This window comes from Schistocerca nitens, chromosome 8 (genome assembly GCF_023898315.1).
Source record: "Schistocerca nitens isolate TAMUIC-IGC-003100 chromosome 8, iqSchNite1.1, whole genome shotgun sequence".
In the NCBI taxonomy this organism is placed as follows: domain Eukaryota; kingdom Metazoa; phylum Arthropoda; class Insecta; order Orthoptera; family Acrididae; genus Schistocerca; species Schistocerca nitens.
Window position 1 is genome coordinate 136,707,962 of NC_064621.1, and position 20,304 is coordinate 136,728,265.

General features: G+C 44.4%; 1 protein-coding gene across 1 annotated transcript in view; it reads right to left on the reverse strand.

Moving 5' to 3' along the window:
• The window catches only part of LOC126199447 (uncharacterized), a 105,213-nt gene extending 103,358 nt beyond the window's left edge, over positions 1 to 1,855 (reverse strand). The window contains exon 1 of the mRNA XM_049936366.1: positions 1,736 to 1,855. Coding sequence (XP_049792323.1) covers positions 1,736 to 1,855 — 120 coding nt within the window. The remainder of the gene's footprint in view (positions 1 to 1,735) is intronic.
• Between the last annotated feature and the right edge of the window lie 18,449 nt (positions 1,856 to 20,304).

Here is a 20,304-nt window from a genome sequence, read left to right on the forward strand (position 1 = left end):
AGCACACAGTTACGAACTTCTTGACACAGCAGCACACAGTGTTTTAGCACACAGATATCTTTAACCTCGTACATCGGAGATATGATTTCCTCAATGTCACGGCGATTTTGCCTGACTGGCATACCGCTTTCGGACTGTATGGCCTTCGAACAGGAACTTCTTCATCGTCTCTTATGCTAACATCAAGGGACCGTCCAGCATTGTGGACGGTCATTGTAAGAAATCCCATGAAATTAGTGGAAGGAACCATACATTCGAGTGGCTCCTCATAGTCATAAGCCACACGTTTCTGCCGTCAGTGCTAAGCGACGCTTGAGATGAAGTAAAGGGCGACGCACTGGACAGTGAATGACGGAAACGAGTGATTTGGAAAGATATCAAGCTATATCCTGTGAGAGTCGGATGGAAAGGTTTGGCGAATCCCTGTGGAACGTTACCTGCCATCATGTAGTGCCAGTACTGAAGAATGGTGGAGGTGGAGTTACGTGGGGATGTTCTTCGTGATTATGATACGGTCCCTTATTGTGATCAAGAATCTGTAGAAGAATAGTGCGAAGGCGACGATTGCTCTTATCAACATAACAAGGCATCGTATCATAAAGCAGCGTCTGTGAGGCAATCGTTTCTAGACAATAACATCCCTGAAATGGACAGACCTGCCTGAATTCCCTACCTGAACCAAACGGAATATCTTTGGAAGTATTGGAGCTAGAATATCTAATTCACTTGAGACTTCAGGGTCCAACATCACTACCTCCCTGATTTCGGCTCTTGAGAAAGATGGGCTGGCATCCTTCCACAGACAGTCAGATACCTTACTGACTGTTTCCTCAGAGTTCTGTCATAATGGTGAGGTGTGTACACAACCTTTGTTAGTATGCACTCATAGGTGTCTCATTACTTTTGATCAGACACCGCAAGTCATCCCCCAAACACAGCACCGCTTTGAAGGCTTCCTTGTAAGAAGGGACGCTGAGCCACGCATTGAGCAAATTCACCAAGTCCTCTACCGATCGAGATGACGCAGTGGATAGGCAAGCCTCGTATTCGGAACAACGGAGGTTCAGATCACAGTCAATCACGTAATTAAGGTTTTCTGTGTTTACCCCCTAATCGCTTAAGCTAAATGTTACGTTGGTTCTTCCGAAAAGGACGTTGCGGATTTCCTTCCCATCCTTTCTCAAATCAGGCTTATGACCGTCTTCAGTTACCTCTACATCGGCAGGATGTCAAACCGAAATTTCCTTTCCTTCATTTTTATGAATTGCTGTGGTGAAGCGAACAACATTACGTCTACTTTTGGGGAGGTCTGTAGTTAACAACAGCGCGACCCAGCAACAGAATTTCTGTCAAATGGAAACACACAGTGGAATTCATAGATTGAAACACTAGTGAAACTTTCAAGCTGTTCCTTCTCAAGTTGTGACTTTTTGCGGAGAGAGTGCATGTCTACGGAAGCAGATAATGATTATAACGCTCGTAACACCTAGTAGGGATAGCACCAGAAAGAAAAATCTCAGTATCGCTAAAGGCATTCGAAAAAGTTCAGGGTTGCAGCCGTGTGTCGTATACTACATCATCAGGATGACTGGCAGGTGACAAGTCGAAATATAGTGAAGTGCAGTAAAAAAAGAGAAAAAAAAAGTCCGGTTGCAAGCCCGAAGGTTTTTCTAATACTCAGTTCGGCGGGAAAATTTTAAAATTCGCAACACTATGTGCGCCAGGAGCTACTCACCACAGCTACTTTGTCGCCGTGCTGGTGCAACTTGTCAAATACGTAACGGGCCAGTCCGTCTGGAAGCGGCGTATTACAATCGGGGCCACGCAGAATTTTGTCCTCTGCTGGAAAGATCATTATGGCTCCAGATTCTGTCAGCACAACACTGTTACCGAACTCTGAATATTCTCCTGTTCTCTGACAGTACCTGCAAGCTCCATGACAGATATGGCTCTTATATTGAAGACAAGATACTCTGCAGAAGAGGTTTCGATTGGATAAGGCGATAACAACGGTATCTCGTAACGTGGAAATTTTACTCAAGTATCTGCTGCAGGCATAACTTTCCAGATTACTATCCAAAGGACACGGGTTATTTCCGACTGTCTTTGTCAGTTTGGCCACGCAGCTGGGGACACGACAAGTGGTAGTGTGACCAGGTAAGCCGGCCGCGGTGGCAAAGCGGTTCTAGGCGCTTCAGTCCGGAACCGCGCGACTGCTATGGTCGCAGGTTCGAATCCTGCCTCGGGCATGGATGTGTGTGATGTCCTTAGGTTAGTTAGGTTTAAGTAGTTCCTAGTTCTAGGGGACTAATGACCTCAGATGTTGAGTCCCATAGTGCTCAGAGCCATTTTGAACCATTTACGAGGTAACTGTAACTGAGATGCGGTGGATTTTCACCGAGAGTGAAGCACAAGTAGGGTGATACACTTTAGTAGATACACACCCCATGCGTCGGTATGTAATCTGAATGGGTGAAGGCCTATCGTACACAGAGATTTGGTAGGCATTCTGTTTGTAGGAATTTTTTCAGGTTTTCTGGGCATTTCTTAGCAGCACTAGACGAGGTGTTCCATTTGATCCTTTGTCAACGATGACAGAACGTTCGATATATATCTTCACTTTTGTGTTGTCCCGCTAGGTGACGTAAATGGTATAGCCACACTGACCCATTCCAGAAATCAAACCAATAACAACCGCCAAAATGAGTAATTTAGAAGCAGATATCCTTATTGTAGCAAAGCAGCTTACCAGTCAAATTCTTTTCAGAGAATGCTGATATAATAGCTCCATACTTGGCAATCACATACAACCGCTCGCTCGTTGATAGATCCATACCTAAAGACTGGAACGTTACACAAGTCACACCGATACCAAAGAAAGGAAATAGGAGTAAGCCGATGAATTACAGACCCATATCGGTAACGTCGATTTGCAATAAGATTTTGAAACATTATTAGTGCCGGCCGCGGTGGTCTCGCGGTTCTAGGCGCGCAGTCCGGAACCGTGCGACTGCTACGGTCGCAGGTTCGAATCCTGCCTCGGGCATGGCTGTGTGTGATGTCCTTAGGTTAGTTAGGTTTAAGTAGTTCTAAGTTCTAGGGGACTGATGACCACAGCAGTTGAGTCCCATAGTGCTCAGAGCCATTTGAACCATTTGAACATTATTAGTTACCTGCAAGGAAACGATTTATAGACAAACAGCCAACACGAATTTAAAAACTATCGTTCTTTTGAAACACAACTAGCACTTTATTCTCGCAAAGTAATAAGTGCTATTGACAGGGGTATCAAATAGACTCAATTTTTTTTTTTTTTTTAGCTTTCTGAAAGGCTTTTGACGCCATACCTCGCAAGCGATTTCTAAAGAAATTGCGAGCCAATGGATTATGCTCTCAGTTGAGCGACTGCATTCTTGATTTCGAACAGAAAGGTCACTGTTCGTGGAAACTGACGGGAGATCATCGAGTAAAACAGATGTAATATCTGGCGTTCTCCAAGGATGTGTTACATGCCCTCCACTGTTCCTGATCTACGCAAACGATTTGGGTGATTGTCTGAGTAGAACTCTTAGATTGTTCGCAGATGATGCTGTCATTTACTGTCTTATAAAGTAATTAGATGATCAAAAGAAATTTCAAAACGATTGAGACAAGGTATCTGTATGGTCTGAAAAGTGAAATTTGGGAAGTAATCCACATAAGCATCAAAAGGAATCCGCTAATTTTCAGCTACATGATAAATGACACAAATATAAAGGCTACAAATTCAACTAAATAGTTAGGGATTACAGGTATGAATAACTTAAGTTGGAACGATCACATAAATAATGTTATGGATTAAGCAAATTAAATACTATAGTTTATTGGCAGAACACAAAAAATGCAACAGGTCTACTAAAGAGCCTGTCTGCACTACGCTTGTACGTCCTCTTCTGGAGTATCGTTATGTGGTGTTGAGTCCACATCAGACAGGATCGACGGAGGACATCAAAAAAATTCAGAGAAGGGCAGCTCGTTTTGTACTGTCTTGAAATAGTGGAAAGAGCGCCACGGATATGATACGTGAACTGCTGTGACAATCATTAAAACTAAAATGTTTTTCGTAGTGACAGGACCTTGTAATAAGCTGGCTGCGGTGCTTTTCGCGCATTCGAGAGTAGAACGGTAGATAAATACCTTGAAGGTAGTTTGATGAACCCTCTGCCAGATAGATAACTGCGAATGGTAGAGTAATCATGTAGATGTTGATGTAGATCCGTTCTTATCTGGTAACGAATAATATACCTCATCAACGTTAACCTGGCTTCCAGTGAGACTCTAATGTGCACATAGTAATGCGATAGGCTACTGCGGTCAGAAGTTAAAGAGATTAGTGGAAGACAGTAGACGTCATCTTTAGTTTATAAAAAGCATTTGACTGAGTGGGCCACACTCTTCTAATGTGTAAGTTGTAACATTACAAATCTACGGGAAACACTGAGAGGGAACCGATTTATTTATGACAAATGTGCCGTAAAGTGGGGGTTAGAACACGGTTTTGTTTTGGGCCCGTTACTTCTTTAATACGTGTCAATGATCTACGCCAAAACATAACAAATGATTCTATCTTTTAATTTCAAATGACACAAGTGTTATTGTGAAAGACGTGAAATGTAAAGCGTATTATACAACAAATACGATACCTCATGTTTTACTGAAAAAGTGGGTACAGTTTCTGATGCGTAACTCCCGTAGAGTACTGTCAAAAGTTGATGCAATATCAAATAAGTCGATCATCTTAAGTCCTTTTGGGCTGAATATACACTGCATGTCCGAAAGGGGAGGAGGTAACGAAGTGAAACTCCACGGGTTTTAATGGTATGCGATGTTATTTCAGTGAGTAGAATATCGAATCAAATTTCCGGAGAAGTTGGCAATATGAACCCACTTATCAGTGTGAAGCTGCACACATTCTGGTCGTGATTCGTACACTGATTCGGTTGGAAAGAGTGTCAAAGGCCGTTGTATCCTCGTCTAAGGCACACTAATCCATACCTGTTGTAACCAGTCCCTGATATACTGGATACTTGCACTGGGACGGAACTGAGGCCTGAACTGGTCCCACACATGTTCTACGGGGAACAGATACGTGGATCATGCTGGCTTGACGCAGACAGTTCATAGAGACACGTGCTATGCGTGAGCCAGGCTGTCCTGCTAGAAGTAGCACCCCGATACTGTGAGTTGAGGGGTAACTCCAGAGGTCTAGGCTGTCCCTGACGTACGATTGTGTCGTCAGAGGGCTTAGTACCAGCGATGCTACCCCACACCGCGAAGCCAGAAGGAATACCGCTGTGCCTTTCCAGAATATTAGAAGAAAGGGCCTCTCCTGAGTCTGCCGCCATACTGGCTGACAATGGTCATCCGTAGTAGTGCAGAACCTCGATGTATCGCTGAACCCCATGCGATGCCATTTTACAGCAGCCCACGCTTCCCTGTCAAGGCATGACTCCGAACGCAGTCATTTGTGTTGTGGTGTTCGTGTTAACGGCAGCCTACATACGGGACGGGAACTCCCTGTTCCGTCCACTGCAAGACTCCGGCAGTGGTGCATGACGACACAAAAAATTGCACAGAGTGCAGTATTTTATTCTCGGAGGCAGGTGCAGATGTGGAGGGGTGAATATGGGCTTGGTACACAATACAGTAAGCCTCCCTTGTGGTGCTCGAACGTGGTCGACCTTCATGACAAGTACAACCGCTCTCACGCTGCCAACTCCGGGCCCGTTACATCCGAATGCCCCAAAAATTTAAATATTATACAACTCGACCAGCCAGCCATATGAAGACCCATAATGTGGCCTTTTCCAAAGTCTGTCAGCAACTAATAACGATGTCTCAGACGAGTACGCATCATCTCCGTGTCCTTCATAGTGATCAATGTTGAGCAGGTGCAGACAGCAACAAGTGACTTCACTTCAGTAGAAGCAGTTCCAACAGTGGCACCCAACAATGTTGAACAGGTGCATACAGCAACAAGTAACATTATCTCCGTAGAAGCAGTTCCATCAGTGGCACCCAGCAATGTTGAGCAGGTGCAGACACCAACAAGTGACTTCTTTTCAGTAGAAGCAGTTCCAACAGTAGCACCCAGCAATGCTCAGCAGGTGCAGACATCAACAAGTGACATCATTTCAGTAGAAGCAGTTCCAACAGTGGCACCCAGCAATGTTGAGGAGGTGCAGACAGCAACAAGTGACATTATCTCAGTAGAAGCAGTTCCATCAGTGGCACCCAGCAACAGGTGCAGGTAACAGCCCATAATATTCACTATCACTAATTAAACAGTTCATCAGAGTTCATCAGCAGTAATTAAATATTTCCAAGTGGCACCCATCAATGTTGAACAAGTGCAGGTAACAGTCCATAATATTCACTATCACTAATTAAAAAGTTCATCAGAGTTCATCAGAAGTAATTAAACATTTCCAAGTGGCACCCTTCAATGTTGATACATGTAAACACGAACAACAGTTTAAATGCACTACAATTGCTTTTACAAAATTATTATCAATGCTCTCACACTAAACATACAAATTATAATAAACACACAAATCATATCAGATAATTGTTATATTAACTATTACAAATACACAAACATCAGTAAACCTGTAATATTTATGGGTGTCAGTGCAAGCCACAACAAACAAGTAAAATAATATTTAGGCGATAGGTCGGTATTAATTGTTTGGGATTAGGAAAGAAAACACACAAAACACACTCACTCATCTTTCATCCACGTATTACGTACTACTGTGTAATTGAATAGTGTTAGCTGTGTAAATGCAATTCCGTCAAAATTTAATGTTCAACATGTGTATCAAGTAGTAGTGGCAACAGTGTATAACAGTTAATAATAGTTATTCAACGTCATAGTCATCATGTCAAGACCAATGTTTGCCAAGCCAAATCAAAATGTACGGTTGCTGAACAACTGTCAGTGTGCCAAGATATGCAATTATTTCCTCTCTCCAAAAAAAAAGTATATACTGCTTATTGATTTAACAAAGCGTGTGTAGACAATCTTCCTTCCACTTGAGTGTTCTAGTCTGCCATCTTCATCCTCCTTGTTCCATATAAACCAACAAAAAAAATATGCTCCTCACTTACTTTACCTCTTATCTACCTAAACTCCAATAATCATCAGCATCACATAATCTTAATACTTCAATAATACCTCTTACGTCGATACATACACTCCTGGAAATGGAAAAAAGAACACATTGACACCGGTGTGTCAGACCCACCATACTTGCTCCGGACACTGCGAGAGGGCTGTACAAGCAATGATCACACGCTCGGCACAGCGGACACACCAGGAACCGCGGTGTTGGCCGTCGAATGGCGCTAGCTGCGCAGCATTTGTGCACCGCCGCCGTCAGTGTCAGCCAGTTTGCCGTGGCATACGGAGCTCCATCGCAGTCTTTAACACTGGTAGCATGCCGCGACAGCGTGGACGTGAACCGTATGTGCAGTTGACGGACTTTGAGCGAGGGCGTATAGTGGGCATGCGGGAGGCCGGGTGGACGTACCGCCGAATTGCTCAACACGTGGGGCGTGAGGTCTCCACAGTACATCGATGTTGTCGCCAGTGGTCGGCGGAAGGTGCACGTGCCCGTCGACCTGGGACCGGACCGCAGCGACGCACGGATGCACGCCAAGACCGTAGGATCCTACGCAGTGCCGTAGGGGACCGCACCGCCACTTCCCAGCAAATTAGGGACACTGTTGCTCCTGGGGTATCGGCGAGGACCATTCGCAACCGTCTCCATGAAGCTGGGCTACGGTCCCGCACACCGTTAGGCCGTCTTCCGCTCACGCCCCAACATCGCGCAGCCCGCCTCCAGTGGTGTCGCGACAGGCGTGAATGGAGGGACGAATGGAGACGTGTCGTCTTCAGCGATGAGAGTCGCTTCTGCCTTGGTGCCAATGATGGTCGTATGCGTGTTTGGCACCGTGCAGGTGAGCGCCACAATCGGGACTGCATACGACCGAGGCACACAGGGCCAACACCCGGCCTCATGGTGTGGGGAGCGATCTCCTACACTGGCCGTACACCACTGGTGATCGTCGAGGGGACACTGAATAGTGCACGGTACATCCAAACCGTCATCGAACCCAACGTTCTACCATTCCTAGACCGGCAAGGGAACTTGCTGTTCCAACAGGACAATGCACGTCCGCATGTATCCCGTGCCACCCAACGTGCTCTAGAAGGTGTAAGTCAACTACCCTGGCCAGCAAGATCTCCGGATCTGTCCCCCATTGAGCATGTTTGGGACTGGATGAAGCGTCGTCTCACGCGGTCTGCACGTCCAGCACGAACGCTGGTCCAACTGAGGCGCCAGGTGGAAATGGCATGGCAAGCCGTTCCACAGGACTACATCCAGCATCTCTACGATCGTCTCCATGGGAGAATAGCAGCCTGCATTGCTGCGAAAGGTGGATATACACTGTACTAGTGCCGATATTGTGCATGCTCTGTTGCCTGTGTCTATGTGCCTGTGGTTCTGTCAGTGTGATCATGTGATGTATCTGAACCCAGGAATGTGTCAATAAAGTTTCCCCTTCCTGGGACAATGAATTCACGGTGTTCTTATTTCAATTTCCAGGAGTGTATAAACCTTATCATCAATATCATTTACCTTACCTCTTGTCCACCAAAACTCCAATAATCATCAACTTCACACAATCTCAATATCTCAATAATACCTCTTCAATACGTCGATACATATAAACCTTATCACCAATATCATTTCACTTCCATAACAACACTTTCCTCTAGTCAGTCTCCTCGAACAAGTACAGATAAAATCCTAGTGCAAACTTCAATTCATCATCCCATACAATCCGAAGACACAATGTCCACATACATCCTCTGTGTAATCCACCTGACCCAAATCTTCTACTTATTATGAATTATAAAATACATTTTGGTTACCTTGTCCATCATTAAATAAAAGAATTGCATACATGACCTCTAACAGCCTTTAGTTTGAATAACTTTCAGTAAGTAAGTACGAGTACGGAGTGTGAATGATCGTAATATTTCACAGTGTGTACACCACTTCAAGAATCATGGCAAAACAGTAGTAAACATGTGGAGTATTTCTTGTGTCAAGTGTCACTTGCTATTTCATTGCTCACGAAGAATGCAGCGTAATAACTGTCAATGGTCTAAACCTAGTGTTGGTATGTCATGTCGTTAGCTTCCTTTCTATTAGCATAAATTTATACAGCTTCCATAAAACCTCCAGCTCATGTAACTTCAATGCAGTTTCTTGTACCAATGTCGTTCGTAGAATTATAGCAGTTCATTTTCTAATCCTAAAATGTAAAGCACTGAGCGTAAACAAAACATGCAATAGCGAGTAAATATACCAGTGGAAGACAGAATGTCAAAACGTGGATGTAGCACAATCCCTACAACGAGGCTCTGCCAAGCGAACTATCTACACTCCTGGAAATTGAAATAAGAACACCGTGAATTCATTGTCCCAGGAAGGGGAAACTTTATTGACACATTCCTGGGTTCAGATACATCACATGATCACACTGACAGAACCACAGGCACATAGACACAGGCAACAGAGCATGCACAATATCGGCACTAGTACAGTGTATATCCACCTTTCGCAGCAATGCAGGCTGCTATTCTCCCATGGAGACGATCGTAGAGATGCTGGATGTAGTCCTGTGGAACGGCTTGCCATGCCATTTCCACCTGGCGCCTCAGTTGGACCAGCGTTCGTGCTGGACGTGCAGACCGCGTGAGACGACGCTTCATCCAGTCCCAAACATGCTCAATGGGGGACAGATCCGGAGATCTTGCTGGCCAGGGTAGTTGACTTACACCTTCTAGAGCACGTTGGGTGGCACGGGATACATGCGGACGTGCATTGTCCTGTTGGAACAGCAAGTTCCCTTGCCGGTCTAGGAATGGTAGAACGTTGGGTTCGATGACGGTTTGGATGTACCGTGCACTATTCAGTGTCCCCTCGACGATCACCAGTGGTGTACGGCCAGTGTAGGAGATCGCTCCCCACACCATGAGGCCGGGTGTTGGCCCTGTGTGCCTCGGTCGTATGCAGTCCCGATTGTGGCGCTCACCTGCACGGTGCCAAACACGCATACGACCATCATTGGCACCAAGGCAGAAGCGACTCTCATCGCTGAAGACGACACGTCTCCATTCGTCCCTCCATTCACGCCTGTCGCGACACCACTGGAGGCGGGCTGCACGATGTTGGGGCGTGAGCGGAAGACGGCCTAACGGTGTGCGGGACCGTAGCCCAGCTTCATGGAGACACGGTTGCGAATGGTCCTCGCCGATACCCCAGCAGCAACAGTGTCCCTAATTTGCTGGGAAGTGGCGGTGCGGTCCCCTACGGCACTGCGTAGGATCCTACGGTCTTGGCGTACATCCGTGCGTCGCTGCGGTCCGGTCCCAGGTCGACGGGCACGTGCACCTTCCGCCGACCACTGGCGACAACATCGATGTACTGTGGAGACCTCACGCCCCACGTGTTGAGCAATTCGGCGGTACGTCCACCCGGCCTCCCGTATGCCCACTATACGCCCTCGCTCAAAGTCCGTCAACTGCACATACGGTTCACGTCCACGCTGTCGCGGCATGCTACCAGTGTTAAAGACTGCGATGGAGCTCCGTATGCCACGGCAAACTGGCTGACACTGACGGCGGCGGTGCACAAATGCTGCGCAGCTAGCGCCATTCGACGGCCAACACCGCGGTTCCTGGTGTGTCCGCTGTGCCGTGCGTGTGATCATTGCTTGTACAGCCCTCTCGCAGTGTCCGGAGCAAGTATGGTGGGTCTGACACACCGGTGTCAATGTGTTCTTTTTTCCATTTCCAGGAGTGTATAATTAATAGCGTAGTGTGACCTAAACTCCATGTTCGTACACCGTATATCAGCATTTCTATATACCAAATAACATTTGTGTTGTAGTGTTGGCGTTAATGGCAGCCTACGTACAGGACGGGAATTCCCTGTTTCGCCCACTGCAAGTCTCCGGCAGTGGTGCAGGACAACACAAAAAATTGCACGGAGTGCAGTAGTTGTTTCTCGGAGGCAGGTGCAGATGTGGAGGGGTGAATATGGGCTTGGTACACAATAAAGTAAGCCTCCCTTGTGGTGCTCGAACGTGGTCGACCTTCATGACAAGTACAACCGCTCTCACGTTCTCACACTGCCAACACCGGGCCCGTTACATCCGAATGCCCCAAAAATTTAAATATTTTACAATTCGACCAGCCAGCCATATGAAGACCCATAATGTGGCCTTTTTCAAAGTCTGGCAGGAACTAATAACGATGTCTCACACGAGTACGCAGCATCTCCGTGTCCTTCATAGTGACCAATATACGTTTGACACTGTTCGCCCCACTTACATACCCCACCGGGCCTGGTAACAACACAGAAAACGAACAAGACTAATGCATTCTGATGACACACAGTACTGCAAGTCTAATTTTACACACCCACCGATAGTGTGTACGTGTATTAAGTTACAATAACATCCGACCTGGTCTTCGCGGTGCTTCAGTCTTCTCTGTCAGACAGTTGCATGGGGGCTTAATAAAAAAAAAATACAGTAAAAGTAATTTCAGTAGCTGTGTGTCCGGTTACGAAGTCTCGTAACCGGTTGGCCCTGACTAGTATTAGTACGCAATCTGACTGCATAAAATAACAATAAAGAATGAAAGGAAATTTCCGTTAACACAATTGATTAATTAAGTCCCGTGCAACTATAAAAGCTACGGAACAACAAAGCGCAAGTGTAACTGTTCTGTGTATGGTAGTGAGGTTCAACGTACATGTATCTGGCACGGTTCTTCCTCAATACGACAAGAAATTTTAAACACCATTTAAAATGAACTAATTAAAAAACTACAAATACTATAATTGCACATAGAAACCAGAATTACAAGTCTAATACATGAACACGAGCCAGATGCTTTGTTGACTGAACCTGTGACCAAGAGGCATTATTATTAAAGAGATTTGAAATAAGAAAATTTTTTGTTACCTCCATATATGTTGGCCGGCCGAAGTGGCCGTGCGGTTAAAGGCGCTGCAGTCTGGCACCGCAAGACCGCGGCGGTCGCAGGTTCGAATCCTGCCTCGGGCATGGATGTTTGTGGTGTCCTTAGGTTAGTTAGGTTTAACTAGTTCTAAGTTCTAGGGGACTAATGACCTCAGCAGTTGAGTCCCATAGTGCTCAGAGCCATTTGAACCATTTTTTTCCATATATGTTGACGAAATATACACTGTGATCATTGCAACATGTTCCATATATACATTACACCAACCGAACAGCATCTACTCTCTCGTCCAACAGAACAATAACTGCACACGACATAGTCTCAACTAGTACTGCTCTCGACATCCTCTCAACAAGCACTTCCCACGGCAACCTCTGAACTACTACTGCACCAGTGGAGGAGGCAGAATAATACTCTTTGGCTCTATCTCTGGCGCTGTGACTCAGTGTAGCCACCTTTCACAGTGTAAATTAAATTTAACTGTTGATGTAGGCTGGTAAATTCTCAGCTCACCACTGGCTTTGCCTATAAATTCTTTATTATACATATTTCTGGTAGCTCATGTGGAATGTGGCTCTTCAATACTGCAGGTCCAATGTCTGGTAGATCAAAACACAAACTTCTCAAAAGGAGCTTTGAACTGCTCTCACGACTTACACATTTTCTTACATAAAACATCTTTCTCAATACTCTTTTTATCCGGAGAGATTGTATAGTTTCATTCTCAGCACAGGTTGGTGGAAAGCACTATTTCTCCAGTCGTGAATGGGGCAATATTGCCTGTACAGATTAGTTCAAATGGTTCAAATGGCTCGGAGCACTATGGGACTTAACAGCTATGGTCATCAGTCCCCTAGAACTTAGAACTAATTAAACCTAACTAACCTAAGGACATCACACAACACCCAGTCATCACGAGGCAGAGAAAATCCCTGACCCCGCCGGGAATCGAACACGGGAACCCGGGCGCGGGAAGCGAGAACGCTACCGCACGACCACGAGCTGCGGACGCAGATTAGTCTGTCAACCAGCCTCGAAGGGTCATTTAACTATTAGACAATAGACGCCTTGTCAGTTTAAAGAAAAGGAGATCTTAGCACGCAAAATAGTCCATCGAATTGGCTTACCCTACAGTGTCATCATTAGAAAATCCACACCTGTCATGGGATATAAAAAACTTAAAATGTGGTTGCTCGCTGTCAACACCAGCTGACGACAGCTGGCTACAAATTAGGGCTCACAGGTGGCCTGAACAAAATGGAATGTCATTGTACACAGCATTTTTGGGTCGACGCAGTCAGTATGCTACCTGCTCCACCGGAACGGTTTTGCCTCTATCTATTAGGAACGATAGCACAAAACTCCCAACAGAGAGATGCACGAAGAAGGTGGCAAAGGAACTCCTGGAGAGGAACGTGGATCGATGGCGTCGGCTGCCCTTCACCGCCGAGAGCAAGGTTGCGCCCATACCTTGTGATCGCCTCATACAACCAGATCACATAAGTAATGGGACAGCGATATGCACATATACAGATGGCAGTAATATTGCGTACACAAGGTACAAAATCGCAGTGCATTCACGGAGCTATCATTTGTAATCAGATTACGGTTCAAATGGCTCTGAGCTCTATGGGACTTAACTGCTGAGGTCATCAGTCCCCTAGAACTACTTAAACCTAACTAACCTAAGGACATCACGCACATCCATGCCCGAGACAGGATTCGAACCTGCGACCGTAGCGGTCGCGCGGTTCGGGACTGAAGGGCCTACAACCGCTCGGCCACAACGGCCGGCTACTCAGATTAGTATGGAAAGATTTCCGATGTGATTATAGCCGCAAGACGGGAATTAGCAGACTTTGAACAAGGAATTGTCGTTGGAGCTAGACACATGGGCATTCCACATGGAAAATTGTTAGGGAATCCAGTATTCCGAGAAACACAGTGTTAAGAGCGTGACGAAAATAATAAATTTCAGGTGGTACCCGTCACCGCAAGCAATGCAGTGGCGGACGGCCTTCGCTTAAGAGCGGCGTTTCCGTAGATTTGTCAGTGCTAATAGACAAGTAATATATCATGAAATAACCTCAGAAATTAGTGTCGGACGTACGACGAACGTATTTGTTAGGACAGTGCTGCGAAGTTTGGCATTAATGGGCAGTGGTAGCCAGGCCCAGATCTAGGTGTGGTGGTGGGGGAATGGGAGCGCTGGGAGGGGGGGGGGGGGCGTAACCCGGGGAATCAGCTGCCCCGGGCGACAATTTCAGGGGACGCCAAATTCCCGACGACCAAAACCCTGTTTTCACAAAGCGCCTGGCATCCAGCACACGTTGGTCATATCGACTATTCAGATGATGCTGAAACGCATCCCTGGTGGTTTTGGAATATTTTTGATACATCCTAAGTTGATTTCTGAATGAATCATAAGCTGATTTTTGAATGCGTGCGTAGTGTACATGTCTCTGCCAGGAGAATCCCTGTCCCAACTAGAAACAAAAAACTTTCCCGCACACAAAAGGGGACGCGAACGTGTGAATGCCTATCACTGTTTTTTTTTTTTTTTGTTGACTGGATGTGCGAAACATAAGCATTATTATAATTAATAGCGAAATCCATATATTCAGACTACCACAATGGAAATAGACAGCAGGAGCAACAGGTAAGAAAGATTACGTATAATCTTCTCGCTGTCCACCCCGATAGCTGAGTGGTAAGCATGACAGATTGCCGTCCTACGGGCCCGGGTTCAATTCCCGGCTGGGCCGGAGATTTTCTCCGCTCAGCGACTGGATGTTGTGCTGTCTTCATCCTCATCCGGCACGCAGGTCGCCCAATGTGGCGTCGAATGTAGTAAGACCTGCACCAAGGCGGCCGGACCTGCCCTGCAAGGGGCCTCCCGGCCAATGACGCCAAACGCTCGTTTTCATCTTCTCGCTGTATCCAAGAAAATGAAATTTTGACAGAAAATTTTTGCCAGATCGCTACACTACTAAGGGCCAGTTGTACAGTCCCTAAGTTCTGTTCTCGGAATAGCGCGGAAAACGCGTTTTACAAGCACGTAATAACGCGTAACAGGAGAATAAATGCGGGATAACTGAAACGGCGGTTAGAACGAGGAAGGAGAAGAAATGGGGACATCACACAAATTATGTGAAAGTATATGGCAATTCCAAAGTTAATTATAAATTTCATACTACTACTACCTTCCTATCTCTTCCTTGTGAAACTGGAGCATATGAATGAAATGTGGAACCATCTCCTAACATAAAACTTCTTGCTTGTGGTTGGGCTTATAGGCATTTCATATTGGTACTTCGTGAATTACATTCTGTCGTGTTACTTATGTAAATGAGATAGATAAAAATGACCATTCGTGCCAAAACTATCTCGATTACTTGTATGTGTTACAACTCCTGCAATATTGGAGAGACTTATTTCGTTTTATCTAGCAGGCAGTGACAATATAGAAGTAATCAAATCTAGGAACCACACCAATCTCAGGTACTATCACTTAACAGGTACTAATTAATGGAAGATAATCACGTTATTTAATTTTGATTAGTTTGGAAACTTTATGGTTCAATTTTACATGTTTTATTATGTTGGACTGGCCAAGAAGAGCTAACAACGGCTTTCAAAGGTACCAGGAATCACTGCATTCAAAGATTCAGTTTTATGATATTAGTCAATGTTTCATTAACTAGTATTCACAAGATTCACTGCATAGTTTGAACGTGGCTGTTTCGTCGAATCTCCCCTCTGCCACGGACAGTCTCCAACAGTCCCACACAAGGCCTGTGCGTGGCTGTAAGCGTTTGCGCCAGTCGCGCTATAGTGTTTGTTGGGTGCAGACTTTTGGGCAGTCACCTGGTGTTTGAGAACCAAAGAAATAAACCTGCGAGCACACTCCGCATTACTCTGTGCCAGCGGTTCGTTCAGTTTAGATCTTGGTGGAGACGAGAACGTCCCGTATGGGGCCAGAGGAGGATACAGAAAAACCCCAAGGAGAAGGCGCCAAAGATATCTAGAGCTACCTTTATTTTTACCGTAATTAAAAATAATCAACTGCCTTGCAAAGTTTAAGAAAGTTTTATTTAAACTGATTACACATATATACAAGACGATGCCATCTTATGGTATAAAAAAGTTACAATTGTGGTTCTCTTCCTTAAATGATGAATTCTATGCGCCTATTCTTCCTGGCAAGTTGGTTAATTACATCGTGAAAAGGGCAATCAATGTCAGGGCGAATGTTCAACAGAGCTAAGCCTCCTTCATTGTCGACCTCAGCCATGTCTTTGTACGCAGCAATGTTCAAAAACCTCTTTTTACTGGAGTAATAGATGCAGGTAGACAATCAAATATTTTGTACAGCGTGTGCAAAGTAGGATAGTCAGATCTAGGACAAACAGACAATGCTTGCATAACAGAAGTACGACCATTAAGGGCGTTTATGCTCGTTTGCTTGTGCTGAAGAATCTCTCACATTAGTCTCTTTTTAATCACAAAGAGTGATTCTTGTACAAAGAACGGTAGTTCAGTTAAGCACTGATTGAATTCATGTGCTAGATCACTACCGTCGTGTTTCAGTAGTTGTGAGAGCAGAAGTATGTTGAATTTTAAATGATAAATATTTTCTTTAGCAGAAAGTTCTCTCATGTCAGTCGTAACAAGGTCCAGTGTTAGAATAAAAACAGTTCATTTCCAATATGCCATAGCATTATCATTATGATCGCAGTTTTTCCTGTATTTTTGTCTGCCTGTAAGATGGGGAACACTCTTCTCCACGTCTAACCCTTCCGTAACTGCCTTCGCCTCTTCAACAATACAACAATGCGAGCAAAGTGGCAAACAGCATTAGCTCTCATGCCGTCGTACACCTTGAACGTCGAGTCTAATCGAAAGAAACGAGTGAACAGAGTGCGGGCTGACTGGCCGGGGCGACGTGGGTGGCAATGCAGGTGGCCCCGCAAGGGGGGGTGGGCGGGGAGGGGGGGGTGGCGCGATCCGCCACTGTATAGGGAAAAGTAGGTCGACCGTTAGTACAACAGCTGTTAGCCTACGGCGTCAATCTTGAGCTGTTTTCAGTTATAGACTGATCCACATGTTCAGCAACTGCTGGCGAACCGAGGAAAGCAAGCATTCTTCTGCAATTTAAGCCATGTTTTACGGAACATCAATTTCAGGAACCGTGTCGAACTGTTATTTGTAATTCACCGCCAGCGTAACAGCCGCGACGCCAAACGCTACCGCCAATACCCTATACTTTCTTCCTAACTTTACTTGTAACCATTTTAAACAAAGTTTGTGATGGTATGTTAACACAGTGTGTTAAAGAATTAATTGGAGATATTCACGGTCGCCAAAAAACTAGAATCAGTGATAATTAGTCGGTGGTCTCGGGGTCGCGGCGTTCGAACTCCTCACTACTCCGTCCCGATGTAGTGCAATCGCTTATAGAAGATTAATGGAATAAAAACTCAGGAAACTCTCGTTGCCTGACCATCAGTTTCGTGGGTCAGGCTTTTCTTCTAATTTTATCAATATTCCAAGTATTGCTTGTTACAGCTCGCAATAGAAGATAATGATTCTTACCGGTAGTTAATAATTCGTTAACCATTAATCGGTATTAGTTTGTGCTGATTACATCTATGTATAAATAAATCATATAATTGTATTACTACGTGAACATTACGAAATATTGTCATTGTGATAAGTTGCAGAACATCTTATTTAAGGCAAATCGAATTACCTTGAATTGAACAATCACATAGTCGTAAAACACAACGATATACATTGTAAATAATGTATAATAAGAAATGTGTGGCTTTTCTGAAATACAGATAGCGCCCTGTGGGCAACGCCCAAAATAAAATACTACCACACAGCAGCTTTTGTCGAACACTTAATTAATAATATGAGGTACTGATAAAGAACCTTCGTCGGCAGTTCAGTGCTCCATAATGAATTCTGATCCTTGCTACGCCTCCCCTTGCTCTTTGAAACATTTATCAATACTTCGGCTTGTCATTTGGTGTGTTGAAGTGTGCTCGTCACGTCAGTGCCTTGCTATGGTCAGAAGCGATAATTGTTGAGCGAACTACCTTGCTTGCAGTAGTGAGAGACCATATATTTATTTTATGTTTTAAATTTCTGTTAATGATTTCCATCATCATTAAGATGCAGTACCTATTTTGTGAAAGATACTATATTGGATCAGTGATCCCCTTTTTGTATAAATTTCATTGGTTATCGAACAATACAAGCAAGTTGTTTTCCATATGTGTGACTTGCTATTACGTTTATCTGTGACCCCACTATACCTGTGCTACCTTATTTTCTGCTATGTAATTATCCCAACTACGGTCATGTATTGAACGAAACCCTCATACCTGTTAGTGACTGACTGATCCGATTGCCAATTCACAGAAGTTTTAGCAAATAACTGCAGCCACTAGCCACACTAGCATACATGTAATATCAACGTCATTCTTTCATGCAAGGTACTTTAACAGTTCATTCAGCTTATCGTGCAACCCTACAATCAACATTTCGATGTTTCAGACGGTAACGTACGAGCGCACCGGGTCCACCTCGTAAAAACCTTCCTCCAGGAGGCGAGAGTGAAACTAATGGATTGGTCTCCGGTATCTGCTGAATGAGCCCAACTGAAGATGCTTGGAGACATTGAAACCTAGTAGCGGGTGACTGTAGCCACCCACTTCAGAAACTGTGCGACATCTGGAGGGCCAACGCTAACTGCGAGACAGCTTTTAACAGGAGTGCGTCGACCCCCTTGTGGAAAATACACCAAGGGGATTTCAAGTGTGTTACATTACGAACAATGGTAAAAACGAGGTGCAGCTACACCATCGATAATTTCTGACGTCGGTCATCTTTGGTTTACGATTGTGCCTGTGTTACAGCGTGTGCGTGTGTGTGTGTGTGTGTGTGTGTGTGTGCGTGTGTGTGTGTGTGTGTGTGTGTGTGTGTAGGGTGTGCTCCTGTTGAAATATCGGCCGTTGCCGACGACGTCACCTGGCAGCATTTCCGTATGTTATTTGAATAATATATACGCTTGGAGAAATTGAAGCCTCAACTGATTGCCTCTACGCAGAGGAAACGTATCTTTCCCTGCGAAGCTTGGATAAGCTTCGCAGCAGCAGCGTAAGATATGAATATGCGTTGTCGTTTTTGCTGAGGTGTCGTGATTATAATATTGTTCCCACGTATGCGAAAGTCGCGCTTCATATTGATTCTCGTGCCGCCAATCACATCAAGCAACATGCTGGACTAGCTCTTCTTCGCGAAAGGATCGATTACGTTTGGCGTCACTTAATGATTGTTTCTAAAATTTCGGTTTTTTCTTGGGATTTGCTGACCAGTGCGTGGAAAATTTTTTAACGTTTCTGTGACTCAGAGTCTACTACTATTTCTCAACGTTCTGTGACAAATCTCGTGGAGAAAGCTTTTGACAACACAGATTTATCTGTGATAGAGAAAGGTTCAAATTTTGCACCTACTCCCAAGCGTTTTTCAGTGGTCGATTTTATTGCTTCTATTGATCAGGCTATTTTTAAAAAATGTCTTGTGACGTTGCAGACGAAGCTAGGAGGTGGCATGTCGTGTGTTAATGGGGTATGCTCACCCAAGAGTAATATTACAGTGGCTGAGAGGGTTGTTCCATAAAACTTTTCTCCCCATATCTAGTAATCAGATATTCACAATTTACTTCTAGCTCACTTATCTTTTTAAAAAATTTGAATTGATTGCATTATTAAGCTTCTTCAGAAAGACTTCAACATATATAGAAAAAAACTTAGTAATACTAAAAGAATATAATAAATTTTTTGGGTTATAAACAGAGAATGAAATATTATTAATCATAACAATAATACTTTATTAATTTTAATCACCTTCTTCTGCATATATATGAAAATATAAGAAAAAATTTAGAATTTAAAGACATATAATTTACATTATCGAATGAGACATAGAATTTCTGTTGTGATTTAATTAAAAGGAAAAAATCATTGGAAGATGAATGCAAGTGGAGTGATATTTGTTTCCCCTATAAATTAACACAGGTTTCCACTACACATTTTAAAGATAAAGTAGACCGGTGTTTGATTTCTTGTAGCAAAAACTGGCAGAAAGTTTTATTACAGAATTTAAATACAAATAATGTTGGTATTGTATTT